This window comes from Melampsora larici-populina (assembly GCF_000204055.1).
Source record: "Melampsora larici-populina 98AG31 unplaced genomic scaffold MELLAscaffold_40, whole genome shotgun sequence".
Classification (NCBI taxonomy): Eukaryota; Fungi; Basidiomycota; class Pucciniomycetes; order Pucciniales; family Melampsoraceae; genus Melampsora; species Melampsora laricis-populina.
In genome coordinates this window covers 69,968-86,017 of record NW_006768804.1, presented here as the reverse complement: position 1 = coordinate 86,017, position 16,050 = coordinate 69,968, and the positions used below count along the sequence as shown (strand labels likewise).

Genomic DNA, 16,050 nt, shown 5'->3' with positions numbered 1-16,050 from the left:
CAAAAGCTCAATCCCGCGCGAATCTCTCGTATGTATCATGGGAGATTTACCGATACAAGCCTGGTCAAACAATCATACAAGCAGCCCATCAGCAACAGTTTCCGATGGAATGGACATTCAGTCACCTGCCTATAAAATTTATTGTCTACCTTTATGCTCCCCAAGATGGTGACTTGGGTTTCACCTGTCTCGGGTCTGGTCTTTATCAAGTCCCCGAGTCCCTTGTTAAATTGATAGCCACTTTTCCTCAGTGGCAGAAATGTTTTTTACCTAAAAGTTCCAAACAGATGAACCAGAAGCGATCAAGGAAGGATCTGTGAACCTCATTGTAATGTATCCTCTTGTGGGCCTCTCAATTGCAGATAGAAACTGAGCAAACAAACGACCGATACACTTTAGTCAACCAAAAGCAGAAGCTGTTGATGAGTTGATGAATTGTACTTTTGTGACTTTTAAGAAAGTCACTTGTTTGAAAAAGATGGCCTGTGAACAAGTGAAGATTACCAAGGCCGTGTCTTATACTGAATTCATTTCTCATTTGATGGGAAAACAGAGGAACGAGGTGAGACACGGCTTATGAAAAGCGCTAACACCCTTTCGATTCAAGATCTGAACTTGAATTGTTCACAAGCTTCAATGATACCTAATGTAGGAGAAACAACAATGTACGATATTCAGAATACAATCACATGCCACCTTTAAAACCAGTAGGACTCGGAGTATACAAAGATGTAAGTTTACTTGATAAACCAGAACAACGTAAAGAAAAACGCAACAGTTCTGGATTCCGAGAAGCAAATCAATCATCTTCATCATCAATATTACCAGAATCAGTTCAACTTCTACCAATACCTAGTAAACAAATTCTATCAATTAATGCTCCCTCTGAAATTATGGAAGCCCTTGAAGACGATACATTTGTAGAGGAATCTGATGATGTATCCTTTGGTCAAATTATATAAGATGGAGAACGTGAAAGTTGCTTTTTTGTTAAACTCACTTTTACTGTCCCCTGTCCTCCTTTGTTACTGTGAAATCTGGGATTCATCTCTGTTCATCCTGTTTCAGCGTTTGTGTAAGGCCCAGTCGGTGGTGTCAAAGACGGAGAAAGGTCGCAATTAGGAACTCCGAGGAAAAATTAAAACATACCTAGAGCTATGGATGAAGCCAGGGACTGACTTAGCAGTTTGGCAGGGGCGGGTCTCCGCGGGAGCTCAAAAGTCACATTTCTGTGTGACTACCCCTTATAGCAGCATACCGGGGTCCTGCTACCTCGTCATCATAAAATAAATCACGCAGGATTATCTTCCAAATTGATCCATGTGTAATTTTTTATTGAACAATAGTGAATTTGAAACTCTGAAGATTCTTTTGCTCTATATTCCCTTATGTGCTTACATGTCTTGCCTAATCATTCTACCCTGTCTTTTAACTTGTATCACTGAAGATTGAGTTATTTATAGTTGATTGCTCTGTGTCCCATATAACTCATGCCTGTTCCATTCAAATCCTGGTCCACATTTCCTATGGATGAGCAAAATTGGACAAAATCTCTTAAGGGGCTGGGGTACAGCTCAATGGGAGGCATAATAAGATAGTGATGATTGTTTTCTTATGCTCAAATTGTCAAGCTAAGTGAAGCTACTTGTCAAGATGAGTGGACCTACATCCTGGACTCCAGATAGGAAATCAAATTAGTCCTTCAACAGTCAACACATTCCAATTGTGCAAAATAAATCAAGTCCACCAGAAAAATCACAAGGGAATTTGAGTATGGGCAAGTGTCATTGTGTTGTATTTTACTTGTAATTCCATTTTGTTGCCAGGAAAAAAGAGAAAACATGTTGACAAGCCAAACTATTCTTGGATTTCCACTTCCTCTAAATTAAAAGCCAAAAGGATGGATATAAAAAGGTGGCCAGATTATGATAGAAGGAGCATGTGTAGCACAATTGTCAAGCAATGTGAAGAACTCAAGCTAATTCTGAATCCAATCAGTAATCTGTTTGATTCCCATTTTAATATTTTTCAGGACTAAGAAACACAAAGTAAAAATACTTTAAAATGACCCGAAAGATCCACAAAAATACAAAAAAAGCACAAGAAAAAAAGAAACAAACCCCCCAAAGAAACTCATCCATCTTTTGACTGTCTACTATCACCTTCTATTAACTCTTTTAGAAGATTCAAAAAACTTTTCTACAAATTCATCATCCGTCAAGTTCCCTCTACCTAACCAACCTTTAATTTTCAAAATCATTTCTTCTTCTACAATCTCATTATCTTTTCCAAAACTTTCTTCAATTAATTTTCTTAAAGTTTTCATTACTTTAGGTAATGGTATATTTTCAATTTCAATCCAATTTTTAATCATTTCAATCTCTTCAATTTCTTTTGGCCATTGAATTCCATTACTATCTAAATATTCTTTTATACTTTTTCCGCCTGTTTCAGTCTTAGACCATAGATCAAGTTTCCTTTTAAACTTTCTGTCAATTTGTTCTAAAACCTTTAAATCAATTAACCTTTTCATCTTTTCATTTTCTTCTTCTTCTTCCTGATCTTGTATTAAATCTAATTCAATATCTTCCATTGATTCTTCTTGCTTTCTTCTAGAATTGATTTCTTTCTTCTTCAACTTTCGTTCTTTTCCTCTTAAATTTTCTTTATAAAATTCGATTAATTTCATCATTTCTTTCAATTTTGAATCAGTTTGAAAGTTTTGATAAAAATATAAATCAAAATAAAAGGTTAAAATCTCCATTTTGTTTTCAATTAAACATTGTAAAAGTGAAGAAGAAACAAATGAAGCAAAGTCATTTTCTTCCTGTTCGTTTCCATTATCTTTGATCTTTCTTCTTGATTTTGATTTTGAACAAATATAATCAACCAATCCGATCGATAGTCCATCAAGTTCAAATCCTCTAATCAATTTATCTAAATCTCCACTAATCTGAGTATGACAATCTTCCAATGAACCTGTAGAAGATTTAATCGCATCTCTAATCAATCTAGACCTTCTACCAAGATCATCAATAGCACAAGCAGCAATTTCTTCAGCTCCACGCCCTCTACAAGCAATACTTTTAGTCCCTTTAGGATCTTGTAAATAACTCAAATGTCCTACTTTTCTTTTTACCCAAATCGTACGAGACCCATTGAAATATTCTTTATGAATCGGATTTTTTTCTAAATCTAATACCAAAGGCCAATATCTGGGTGATTCAACTCTTACTGATCTGATTTTATCTAGTTCAGGTACAAGTGTAGGTGCTGTTAAAACTTTATTCCTTAGTTCAATCGGACTATTGCCAATCTCTCTTAATTTCAATTTTAGTGGTAAATAAATCATTTCACCTTTCCTATCTACGTCTCTAGCTATCACACATCTGGGCTCAACGGCCAAGACCCATACATGTCGAAGTGGTTGAAGATGATGAATTTGATCATCCGATCTGCTGGGGAATATCGGATAAACCGAACAGAGTAAACATGCGATCGCAGTATCCGATGTACTAAGTGTGAATCGACCTCCTCCTAAAAATAACATCCCAAGCGCAAAGTGAGTAGCGAGATGAGTACCATAGCTAGTAGAATCGTTTATATTCGCATGTGCAATCCTAAGCCGTCTGAGTACTTCTAACTCTCCTGTGCCTGCCATCACAATGCCAAGTCCCAGGGTGATCACATTACGGCACGATCTTAAGCAATGGCGACGAAGGTTACCTTGAACACTCAGAGCTGCAAAAAGGTAAAACTAAAGCATTAGGAATGGTGAAAGAATCACAAAACAAGACACTTGACTCACCAGGTTGATTCGCCCCTTTCAATAATCGATCATATAAGCTTAACAAGATCTTATGAACTTCAGCAGATGCTGTACCAGCATGTTTCAATGCCATTCCCAAAGCTGCACCAGTAACAATCGACCAATATATCATTTCTACTTCACTCTTCATCTTTACCATCAATCTTCCTGACCTTCTGACCGATTCTATGATCACCTTGGGCACTAGACTTTCCATCCAACTCATCTCAGCTTCGATTGTATCCCACTTGATTAAACATTTAGCCAGGGTTCTAATCATTAAGAGATCCGGTCGAATATACTCCAATCGAGTCTCAGTCTGAGGAATCTCGCACATCGTCACAGCTTCTTGCCTACCAGTTTTGAGATATAGTAAGGCGAGTGCCAAGGTGGCTGCTGGACTGGTCACGCTAACATCGATAGTTGAAGTAGGTGGATTAAGACCTGGTAATGGATGTGCACCATCGCCATGGATCAATGATTTGAATGTTCGCATCAAATCCTTATGCGCCGGCGTGTTTGATTCTGTCCCGCGTCCGAGCATGACCAATCCATAACCAAGACCCGCACATAGGGTGTAAGTCTCGCGACATGCCTCAGGTGTATCTGTCAACACCCGTCGAGTTCGTGCAAGTTCTCGTAACATCCCGTCCGATAACCTTCGATTGCCAGTGCCAAGATGAAGTAGACCAAAGCTAACGAATCCGGCAGACTGAGTCAGTGGACTAACCTGGAGTTCGACAGATTTAGTAGGATGTAAGGCTGGTACATGAGCAGCAATGATACTACTGGCTCTTGAGTCCCCTGTACCAATAAATGCGCCTGATAGACCAAGCAAAAGTCCAATGGAGGTCATCTCATGCTTCGTTTCGAGATAACGGTAGATCTGAAGACGACTGATTGAACGAAGATGTCCATTTAAACCTAAACCAAACAGATAACCAGCATGCCGATCATCTGGTTCATCTGGTCGGTCGAACGCGATCTGAGAGCCGTCGAATGCACCGGGCAAAACTGATAAACTCAAAGCAGCCGCTACCCCCGCATGAAATCTCGGCCATGTCAGTGGCTCAAGCTTAGTCTGGTCGGGTTGAATGATCACTCCCATGGGCAAGACCTTGACATCGAGCTTGATCAAAGGTACGGTTGCAGCGATATTTGAATCAGTTCGATACCAAAAACAGGCTCCTCCAAATGGTAAGGCCATAGTTCGCTTCGAAACACCAATAAAAACGTTTGAAAATTGACGTGCTATGTCAGCGCTGTGACACAATATCAAACAAAAACAGATTAGCTATTGCCACCTTTTTAGAGTCGATGAGATTGGACTGACGGCGAGAGTTCAGTTGCTGCTTCTTGAACACTCATCACAGCCTCCTTGGTATAATTCAACATCCGTGCCACTTCGATAATTCTCATATCATCGCTAAATCTTGAGGCCACATTCACATGTGATGGATCATCCATCAAACTGATGGCGTCGGTTTCTGAAGCTAATATAGGAGATTTTTCAACCGCGATTGACGAAGCAGACAATTGCTGAATACTAGGTGGTGGCACAGTATTAATCTGCAATTCGACACATGCCAAAGTTTAATCAGAACGAAAATGCCATAAAGTGACGATGGACTTTAGCACCTCAGGCATACCCGTGATCTGGTAACATTTTATAAAAGAAAAGGAACGAGAACTCACCTGGAAAGTTTTCTTAATCTTCCTCGTATCTCTTTCCTTACCACCCTTCTCATCTTTCCTTACCACGATCGCAAGATCAGGACGATCAATCAACTCATAAGCTGATGCAGATAAACCAATCGGAGCACCAAATTGACATTCTCTCAAACCTTCACGAATAGGTAATGATATCTTCCAAGGTACATCATCTAAATCTTCACGTTTCCAATGAAATTTATCCATCTCTAATAAGACTTCAATTGTCGAGTCTTCAGTAGTATTTTGATCAAACAATATACTGTAGAATTTTGTGATTTGTTTCGAACGTGGATAGATCTCTTGGTCTCCATAAAAATGCGGTGGGGGAGACTGGTTAGAATCGGGTAAGGCAAAGGTAGTATCAAAAGGAGACTTCACTCCAGCTCTGATTCTTTCGAGATGGTCAGTCAGTTCGGGCATCAGTGGCTCTGTCGGTCCTAGCGATCGATCTCCTTGAGCTATCACTAGTTTGGGACAGTGTGCTAGTATATTCGAGGGTGCCATCCGTCGTAAACGTTCCGTCCAATCTGTCCATCCGAGTGATCCGGTGAGTTTAAGCATAAGCCTGATAAGTCTTTCTGATTCACTCGAACGTGAGGTCGAACAGCTCAATTCTGCACAAAGCTTTCCAAGGCCTATCATGGCTTGAATCTTGATCGAGTCAGATTCAGGGTTAGTGGAGCGATTGGTAGATCGGTTCATCTTCTTTTTTGGAGAGGATGGCTTTGACAGAGGTTTAGTTGAAACTGGGGGTGTAGATGATGAACATCGATCTTCAATCTTGAGGTTGAAGGTACGAAGTCCTGAAAGTGCTGGATCCAGTCGCAAGAGCTCGTTTATCGATTCGTGGCTTTGAACTTGCTCAGATTTATTCTTGATTCCTGGAGACTCCCCGATGATGACTTCTGAAAGTAAACTATCGAGCGCTTCTGCGGGTTTTGAAGTTAGTTGAAGAGTAACGAAACTTGACAGCCAATTGGAAAAGACTACTGTGTCTATGGATTGTGCCAATGCCTGTAGTATCAACAATACTAAGGGATCCAGTGGCCATACACGCACATCTTTTGAGCTTTTTGGAATTGGTCGGATCACATGGAATTCGATCTCAGACCCATCAGACAAACATGGAAAACCTTCGGTTGGTAAATCGATATATTTGTGAATACGCATAGAATCAGCAGAGAGGATTTCGATGGATCCCGATCCATCAGCTTTAAACAGATCAAAAATATGAGGTCTGGTTGACAGAACTGGTCCAATAGCCGTCCCAGATGTCGGAGGACCAAAAGATTCTAGGCGAATAGAATCTTTAACACGTGTCATTCGAAAGGTAAACACCAAGCCTTTTGAAGGTATGCATACAGCCAAGTACGCCTTAGGCCCACGTACGTCGTAGATTGCAGCATGTATCGCGGGCAAATCTTCTGGACTTGAATCATGCGAGAAAAGGTTCAAGAGATCGCAAGAGGATGGTATAACAGGTCTACTTAAGCGATACATACAATCTAGTCATTCGAGAAGGAAACCTCACCTGAGTCTGTCCGGGATTTCTACTGTCTGTAGCCTTTCAATCACCCATTCCGGATCAAGAGTCTCATCGGTCAACTGACCATCAACTCTCTCGGCTTGAGCTGGCTCGTTTACCCCCGCAAACCACTCTTCGAATCCGGTGGTCACTCCAGGTCCCGAAGCTCGATCGATAGTCATTGGTGTTGGACCGACTGATGATCCCACCGGTCCACCTGACATGATTTCAAGTTGATGACCCACCAAACTTTTTCGACCAGAAGCCCTGCGTAACCCAGAAGTTGAAGAGGCGCCACCGAAATGAAAACTTGAATTACTCGCATTACTGACACGGTGCCCAGTGACTCCCATCACACCGCTTGGCCCTCCTACAGTGCCTGAACGGTTCTTTGTACCTACAGGAAGGGGAACCATCGAACCAGAAGGATGACGGGGATGGGCACTAGATATTGAGCGTCGAAGGGATGGATGACCTAGGCTGGCAAGACGGCTAGGGCGATTAGCTTCCGTGGACTGGATTTCATCAGTTTCGATACCTGTTAGGTTCCGTCGCGCGCTAACAAGTTTACGTGGACTGCGTCGGAGCTGAGGTTGATTGACTGTTGATACATTTGGCGGGGTAGGCAAGCGCGGTGGGGGTGGAGGTAACATGCTAGCAGTCGTGGTAGGGACGTGAGCCGGTTTTGGAGATGAATGTGATGGCTGTACGATTCCATCTGAGATGTTGGGTGGTAGCCGTCCACATAAAAAGATTGTAAAACCTTCCGTTGAAGCGGTGACGCAAACCGGATGAAGCGGTTCCAACGTAGGATCGGCCACAAAGACCACCGTGCCAGATGGCAATGAACAACCTGGCTTACGAGGGGGAGTGACTAGAGGTGTCAAGGGAGCCGTTGCTTTTGAAAAATCATGAGCATCGAGTTCATTTGAAAGTGAGTCAGAATTAGGTTCAGGCTTCAAGTGAATTTTTTCGGTGCTGAGTACTGGCAAAAAGTAATAAGTACAAGGGTCAGAAAGAGTCCATAGCATAGATGACTCGATCTCCTTGCGTTCAGCCCAATAACGCCTAAGTTGTGCTTCTTCTTGATCAGCCTCACTATCTGAATAATCTCCTTCGTCATTAAGCTCATAACCAGCGATACTAGACCACCATCTTGTCTCATTCTCTGTAATCATACTATCAACAAGAGGATCAGAAGGCCTAGCTGACAGACGCTTTGCTGTACTTCTACGTTTAACAGAAGCAGGAGAAGGAGGATGATAAGGAATGAAGGGTGTAGCTTGAACTGAGATTGGCTTCTTCATAGCTAAGATACCACGTTCGATTGGCCATAGTTTTGCAATCGGAAATGGAACTGCGATAGTATATTCTTCACCAGTAGGATAATAGATCTTGAGTACATCAAGTAAGAGCACGCAAAGAGCGCGTACAGGTGATTGAGATAATGAAAAATCAAAAGACTTAAGTGGTCGATTATCAGACCAAGGTTGAAAGGATTGATGGTTGTTTGAAGATGATGAAGAGAATTGAGGTAAATTTGAATGATGAGAGTTTTGATTCGAGAGTTGAGAAGATGGATGATCGAAGTTGGCAAAGAGAGCTTGAATGATATGATTTTGATTTGAGTCGCCATTATGAGGAATAGCAGGATCTGAAAAATCGAATTTACGATAAATGATTGAACCTTTTGACCAGATCAGCTGAGAAGCTTTCCAAACAAGTTCTTCATGAGGTTCTTCTTCTTGGTTTGAATTTGAGGGATGACTTCTAATGATAAGTCTTGAGAGACCAGTTGAAAGATTTGAAGTATGAAGTTGATTGAAGTTTTTATTTAATGATCTGAGTGATTCTAAACACGAGAATGGATTGTGAGGTAGCTTTGGTGATGTTGATGTTGTTGATGTTGTTGATCTTGATGAGGTGTTAGTTTTTTGTTGAGAATGTGAGAAGAAATGTAAACCAGGTGAGTTGATGAAGTTGGTCATGGTTTTGATTTCTCGATCAATTTCTCAACTCGATTGCTTCCTACAGTTTCACCCGCGGTACCAGCTACGCCCGGGTTCAATTGTGTTTCCGACCCGCCAACGCATGACGTGGGACCGAGCTTCAGGTATCATGTGACTCAAACGTCTCTTCCAACAAACTGATCACCACCACTAAAAGGAAATCAACACAGGGTCCTCAAGTCAAGCAGCGACTCAGCGGTGTAGTTCAAGAGCAGTTCGCTCAGCTATCAGCTCGAATCCCTGCACGGTTTTCTTTGACTTGAGATGCCCTATTAGAAACGAAACAATGAACGAAATCAACAGATTACAATTACCAGTAGAAATCATTCATCAAATCTTAGAAGAATTCGAAAACCGATTAGATAAACACTTTGAATTTACTTCAATCACTACAACACCTTATCTTAAAGCATCATCTTATATTGAATTAATTCAATTGAGATTAATTTCAAAAAATTGGTCGAAAGCTGTTCTACAGTTTTATTTCAGAGCGATTTGTGTAGCTGGTTCAAGGCGTGCGAAGATATTATTGGAAAATTGGAATGATTTGTTTGGACCTGCTGACTATTGTCCTGTTAACACACTCACAATCCGAGTAAATTGGTTATCAGAAGAACAAGAGGAAGAAGAAGCAGACGATATTTGTGACAAAGAAGATGGTGATTTGAAGGAAGGAGAAACAGACTACGTTGGTGAGAAAACAGATGGTGATCTGGAGGAAGAGGAAGCAGACGACCTTTGTGAAGGAATAAATGGTTATTTGGGGGAAGAAGAAGCAGACGATGTTTGTGAGAAATACTATGGTGATTTGGTTCATTTTTTTTCGATTTGACTTTTTGGATTCATCTAATATTTTGAATGACTTGGCTCACGAATATTTTGGATTCTCTTTCCAGATGAAGAAGAATTGACTCCAGCGTCAATGGATCAATTGGTTAGAGTAATCAACTTGCTTGGTACAAACTTGAAGACTTTGAACCTCCACTTTGTTCGTTCTATGGGTGTTTCAACTCAATTGATCGAAGCTATGAAAACCATCAGAAATCTAAAATCATTGAGTATCTATGGGCACGATTATTCAGAACCTGGAACAGCTGGAAGATCCGATTTAGATTCTATATCCGAATTATTCACAGCAATACCTAGACTTGACTCTCTATCATTTCATTATACCATGCTAGGAACTTTGATTATAAAACCTCCAAGTTTATCGAATTTACGATCCTTTTCTTATATGTATTCAGACGATCCTTTAGGACTTTCTCGTATTACCCAAACTTCGAAAGATACTTTGAAACTTATTCAACTTGATGCTGTCACTGAGGAAGACGAAGCTTTATATCCCGTCTTTGAACCAATCAAAAACACATTGGAAGGCCTATTCACACTTCATTTTACTTGTCAAATTCATACTGATGTCAGAAACTTACATTTTCCAAACTTGAGAGTCATGAGAACTGAATGTGTTGAAGAACTTACTGGAGAGATCCATTGGCTGAATGTCCCTATGTTGAAGAATATTAGAACATTGATTACAGACCTGCGCCATAGTGAAGGTTATTGGCTAGCTGCTTTGGAAGATGCTGGTGTGGATGCGTTGAAGAAAGTTCCCAATTTCAAACATATTGTGTTTGTCAAAGATCAAGATAATCAAGATAGGATTCTTGATCCTAAAGTGGTTGAAGCCTTCGAATCTCGTGGAGTTCAATGCCATGTACTTATACACGCATTAACCTGTGATGAATATATGGTCCGTGATAACATCTTTTATTCTTATCTCACATGAATTATTACGTAAGTGAACGATTTTGAAAATCTCATATTGACTTTTGCATCTGATTCTGATGAACAGGAATTGGATCATAAGCTCAATGGACCCGTGAAATAGGTCATCAGATTCAATTATCAGAAATAAATCAAAACTGAATATCCCTCTTGATAAAGTTGTTCAATTTGAGTTGCTTGTGCAAGGATTGCATTGAAATTCACTGATAAGTAAATTCCTTAAAATTGCATTTGTTTTGGGAAACGTAATTTGATGAAAATAGAGTGAATTGACTATAAAGCAGTTCAGGCCAGGCCGCTTATTCCGCCATTTGGTGCCATCATCATCAGTAGTGTACGACACGCAGTTGAAAAATGGATAGCCCCGTTATAACTCAACATCCACTTGATGCCTTTTTAATGATCAAAATCAATTCAAATATGAGGATGGATTATGTGGCGGTGATGGTGGCGATGATGTCGAGTTTAAGTTGCTTGAGGGGTTTCTGGTCGGTGTTTTTTGTTGAGATTCTGAGAATAATTGTGAACCAAGTGGCATCATATTCTTTTCTTCGATTGCTCCTGAGGCTACTGTGTAGGTGACCCAAGCTGAGTAACAGTCTCAAAGAAGCTCTCAGATAACCGTTTCCAGGCTCCTACAGTAACAAGTGTGCGCTATTCGTAATCGAATCTCAACTTCGTCTTACTCTCAGCTGTGTACGACAGCTGCCCTTTCTTGTATTTGTCATGAAGATTGATGCTTATAAGCTCTTGATGATGATTATGCATAGCAAATGATCAGTCTCATACCCCGACGCTTTTTGAAGGCGACCCAATCTGGATTCATTTCGATCACAAAAAGATGTAATGTGAGAAATATTAAATCCTAACGGAGGTGATCTGATTCTGAAGTGAGATTTGACCAAGATCTTCATCGCTAAAGTAACTTGGTTGAATTTGGTTTGCTCAGTTTGCTCTCAGCTTGATCATTCCTCACCCCGACCCAAGCCCGTGCATGGTCGTGGACAGCCTACGCTGAGAGATTTGAGTGTGAGCTCAGGTCATATATCAAACATCGAAAGAATTGTTGAGCCTTCTTGTCGAGCCTTCCCTCGATTTTCCGAGAGGGACCTTGTTTAAGCATAACCCTTCCCGCTGTCACGGTAGTATGACTCATAAAAATGCTAACACCTCTTGGCCTCCAGCGCTACAATAACTGCTCCACGGCTGACATACCTTTCCAAATTGATGTGAATAGTTTCAATGAACGTCCGCTCTAGTCATTAAGCACTAAACCAAGGCGGTATTGCTCATTAACAAGGACTCTCTCCCTAGGACATTAGATTTGGTGAAATATAAGGTTATATAAGGTTATATATGGATGTTAGCCACTTCATCTATTTTGAACTTCAATCACCATCTGCTTTCATTTCCAATGTCTCAACTAGTAACCTTCCAAATGCAAAAATTCCTATTCAACCTAACTCCCGATGAGAACCCCTATCAAGCCGCGGCTCATTACCTGCAACATTCACTTCAGGTAACTCCCCTTTGAACTTGTCTGATGTCGATCTTCTTGGTTCAAAAATTGAACATACCTGCGACCAACACAGCCATCGTATCTACCATTTGGGTGGCTTTGTCTCGAACACATTATCGCATTAGGTTTTTTAATGTGAGCACCCAACGTTGACTTCACATGCAGATCAAAGCTACAAAAGTATGCTTGACATCATCTCTTATTACTGGTCACAAGAATGTCTTGTCAAGCTCTTTGGGTACTCTTTATTCGATCAAAGACAAAGAAATTTTATCACATAGGTACCAACCATCGTGAGTGAGATCTACATCCCATAACTTATCATTGCCGGTTTCACACCTAACCCGTATGATCATCTTGACGAACAGTCGGTTTGATTCAGCTCGATCGTGCGAACCATTGTGGCTTGTGCTACTTACTTTACGGCCTCCGTTAGTCTACTTCATCCACGAGTCATCAAATTCCAGATGGTAATCTTGCGTGTATTTCCTTCGCCACCCAAAGTCGCATTGTCAGATATCATATGTGGGGATTTGGTATCAGCTGGTATATTGCAGCCGGCATGGCCCAGTATGATTCGTGGTGTGAAATGTACCGTGACAATCACCTGTGCATGGTAAGTTTGTATGTATTCAGGCTTGAGCCATCTATGAATCGCTAACCTTAACACATGTTGCAGTGGTGAGTAATCAGTGCCCCTCCGGTTCCTTGATGACAAACTGAAGAAACGACTTATACAATAGTGATCCTATGGCTGTCCATCTGTCACTATATGTTAAGCCTTGCAACCACGATGCCCAAACCTCTGATTTGGGCTCTCAACGGATTCTTATTAGCAATGACTGTTTTGTCACCCAGTCAGCTTTCTCACAGGAATCGGTGATTGAGCTTTCAGAACAAAGACTGAAGCTATCTTTATGTTATAGTTCCGATCCTCTATTCGTGGTTTCAGAGTACCTTGCAATACATCCAAATGCAAGATGTGGTCTACCCTGTTGTTAAACATCTTATTCGCTTAGCCTCTTCCTATTCCCCAGCCAACTACCGACCTGTGCGTTTGGCCAAATCACTCATTCCGCTCATGAAGACCACAAAGAACTTTGTAAGTTCTACCTCAAAACATATTGGAGTAAACACACGCTGACCCCTAAAAATCTTTCTGACCTAGGATCTTTTGACATATTACATTCGCTGGGGATTTCTCTCTTACCTAGTTATCTCTGTAATCGTTATTCTGGTCCGCTATCTATGCTTTGAAGACAACTCAAATCTACAGCTGTTCAACTGACCTATTCTCACTTTGTAGTAGATATATATCCCTCCGATTTTTCTTTCGTTTGTACGCAATCTCAGAAATCGTGTCATAGGTGAGACCCTTCGTAGGCAACATCGGTTAGTGATGGCAAATACTCTGCTGGAGTGCTTTATCATAGTTTCGTTTAGCATCTTGACAACCTACGTAGTGAGTAAATTTCTATGATCTTCTCATCTAGTAATGAGGAACTTTTCCTATTTACAATTCTCTTGATTTTTTAGTTAACCCTTTTCCCGGCTGGTGATCCTACGCATGATCAAAGGTTCTGGCTGGCTATTCGAATTGCAAGTAGTCCTTATGTACAAAATCTGTTCAATCTCATATATGTATCTTACTCATGACTAAACCCAATTCATAGGGTATGAACGGTGTGATCTGCATTTTTGGAAACATGTAAGTACCAATCACTCCTATTAGTCGAATGTGATTTGAAGAAAACTGAGGTAATATATTTCCAAAGTGCCATCTTCATTGTTTTGTTCGAGGTTCGGAAGTCGCATCTCCCCAATAAGGCAATTTCTAAAGTGGATGTCACTCTCGCGGAATTTTCAAGTACATCAGCTAAGGACAAGTTTGATTGCTGAAGTTAGTTACTTGATTATCAACAGATTTCTGGTGAAGAAGCATTATCATTGACGTCATTGCATGATTACCACATCTTCTTTACTGTTTTCCTTTCCATCCGTATATTCATTCTCAACAGTTCACTCACAAGTTTTTCATTCTAGTTATGGAACTCTGAGTTATATTTTCTCTGCCCACCCGCACCTTCTTTTGTTTTTGGTTTAGCAATGGTTCTCTCTGATACCATTTCATTACAGTCCAGTACCATATGAATTTATGGCGGTTAATTGATCAAATTCGTTCACTTTAGGTGTTTATCTTAGATGACCTAGGTTTTATCTCATCCTTACATTAATATGTCAATCCACTCATTCTCTCATATAGCTATCTCTTGGAGTGTGTGTCACTAATGTGATGCAGGAGAAATCACATGACATGACATGTCATGAATATGTATTTCTTCAAGCAATTGGTTTGTCCTAGGCAAACCAAAAGTCTCGTGTTGGGACACTCTAGGTTACTTGGGGGGGCCCCTTCGCCGGGTCGGCTAAGGGGGGTAGGACTACCGGGCCGGGTAGATGGGGGAGCTCTTCCCCTCGACTCAGGACATAGTCCTGAGCCTGAGAAACCCCACTACTATGGGCCGGGTCAAGTCTAGGCACCAAGACCGCCCCACGCACTCAGGTGCCGTGCACCCACACAAACCATCGCAAACAGAGGGCACATACGTGCATGGCAAGGATGGCGCTCTTGAAGGAGTTCATTGCACGAGGAGAAGTTGTTCTAGTAAAAGGCAGGTCTCTCTTAATTCATCCTTGATATACTTCCGTAGATATAATTGGTACACCTTTGATTGCCAGCAGCCAATCGCAACAATGTCCTCCAGGTTGCAACCTAAATTCCACCTAAGGGAACCGCCGCCCACTCGAGAGGAGTGCCCTGTGAGTTTCGACGTTGTTGACAACTTCCAGACCTGATCAAAGATAGCCTGACCCCTAGCTTTAGTCAGAGTTTTGCAAGTCTTGCGATCACCACTTGGGTAGAAGAACAGTGTGTCGTCCTCAGTAGCTTGCGTGCATTGGATGAGTCGCCGAAGGGCGCTTACTGGGTCCAGCAGAGAAGGTTGTTTCCGTAAGTGGATTTCTTGGATTTCGCCAACAGCTGCTGTTTTTGCTGATCTGATTCGGATTGTTGCAAATTCCCCCATTGGATCCCAAATGATGTCCTTCACTCGTACCTGGTCGGACGTATTAGGATGTTTTAAAAGTTCTCCGAGGCGGGCCATACCCCAAAAGGCGACTAGAGCCACCGTATAAGCCGTTTGGCTCTCCAGATTTCCGCCGGTTAGCTCCTCCAATAGTCTGAAGATGTGAGCAACTAGAACCGGATCTTTTGGAATCTTTTCTCGATTGATGAGGTCCAGTTTCTTTGCCGTAGTCAACAGGAGTTCAATCCTTGGAGTCGCATTGTGGGGGTAGACAAAATCATGGTATAGGTGCCATGCCTTGATACCGGACAGATACGTTGTAATCGTTGTCAATTTGATAGGATTTGGGTCCGTTTCCAATCCTTCACCCGGTAACTTTGGGCCAGCCAAAAGGACAAACTGGTATAGATACTCGGGACAAATTGGCAGGAGTGCGGTGCGGGGTATACCAAAGGTTTTTGCAAAAATGACAAGTTTTGAAACACCTGCATTATAGTGCTTGATCGTAGTAAATTTCCAGCTACCATAGAGGATATAAGCTTTTACGGGGTCGTATGGTATATACTCCGTCCTCCCTACCATAAACTCCATTGATGATGAATGTG

The 16,050-nt window shown here is 41.3% G+C and overlaps 5 protein-coding genes across 5 annotated transcripts; 4 read left to right on the top strand and 1 right to left on the bottom strand.

Annotated features, from left to right (window-relative positions):
• Positions 1-2,158: 2,158 nt before the first annotated feature.
• Positions 2,159-9,034, bottom strand: MELLADRAFT_91152 (uncharacterized protein; the record flags this gene model as incomplete). Its single annotated transcript, XM_007413938.1, has 8 exons — positions 2,159-3,741; positions 3,809-5,070; positions 5,142-5,377; positions 5,504-5,851; positions 5,900-6,582; positions 6,655-6,950; positions 7,053-7,944; positions 8,053-9,034. The coding sequence occupies 8 exons, from the start codon at positions 9,032-9,034 to the stop codon at positions 2,159-2,161; spliced, it is 6,282 nt and encodes a 2,093-aa protein (XP_007414000.1).
• A 307-nt stretch (positions 9,035-9,341) lies between these two features.
• On the top strand, positions 9,342-10,943 carry MELLADRAFT_91151 (uncharacterized protein; the record flags this gene model as incomplete). Its single annotated transcript, XM_007414068.1, has 3 exons — positions 9,342-9,858; positions 9,952-10,805; positions 10,908-10,943. The coding sequence occupies 3 exons, from the start codon at positions 9,342-9,344 to the stop codon at positions 10,941-10,943; spliced, it is 1,407 nt and encodes a 468-aa protein (XP_007414130.1).
• Positions 10,944-11,194: 251 nt separating this feature from the next.
• On the top strand, positions 11,195-12,099 carry MELLADRAFT_91150 (uncharacterized protein; the record flags this gene model as incomplete). The annotated part of the gene is made up of 4 exons (XM_007414069.1): positions 11,195-11,328; positions 11,407-11,414; positions 11,790-11,869; positions 12,025-12,099. 4 exons carry the CDS (start codon positions 11,195-11,197, stop codon positions 12,097-12,099), a joined length of 297 nt encoding a protein of 98 aa, XP_007414131.1.
• A 124-nt stretch (positions 12,100-12,223) lies between these two features.
• On the top strand, positions 12,224-14,705 carry MELLADRAFT_72718 (uncharacterized protein; the record flags this gene model as incomplete). The annotated part of the gene is made up of 12 exons (XM_007414070.1): positions 12,224-12,359; positions 12,433-12,652; positions 12,728-12,790; positions 12,864-13,040; positions 13,103-13,216; positions 13,286-13,461; positions 13,528-13,596; positions 13,669-13,821; positions 13,896-13,958; positions 14,033-14,067; positions 14,135-14,259; positions 14,378-14,705. The coding sequence occupies 7 exons, from the start codon at positions 13,132-13,134 to the stop codon at positions 14,256-14,258; spliced, it is 705 nt and encodes a 234-aa protein (XP_007414132.1).
• Positions 14,706-14,816: 111 nt separating this feature from the next.
• MELLADRAFT_91148 (uncharacterized protein) lies at positions 14,817-15,306 on the top strand (the record flags this gene model as incomplete). The annotated part of the gene is made up of 2 exons (XM_007414071.1): positions 14,817-15,179; positions 15,244-15,306. 2 exons carry the CDS (start codon positions 14,817-14,819, stop codon positions 15,304-15,306), a joined length of 426 nt encoding a protein of 141 aa, XP_007414133.1.
• Positions 15,307-16,050: the final 744 nt, after the last annotated feature.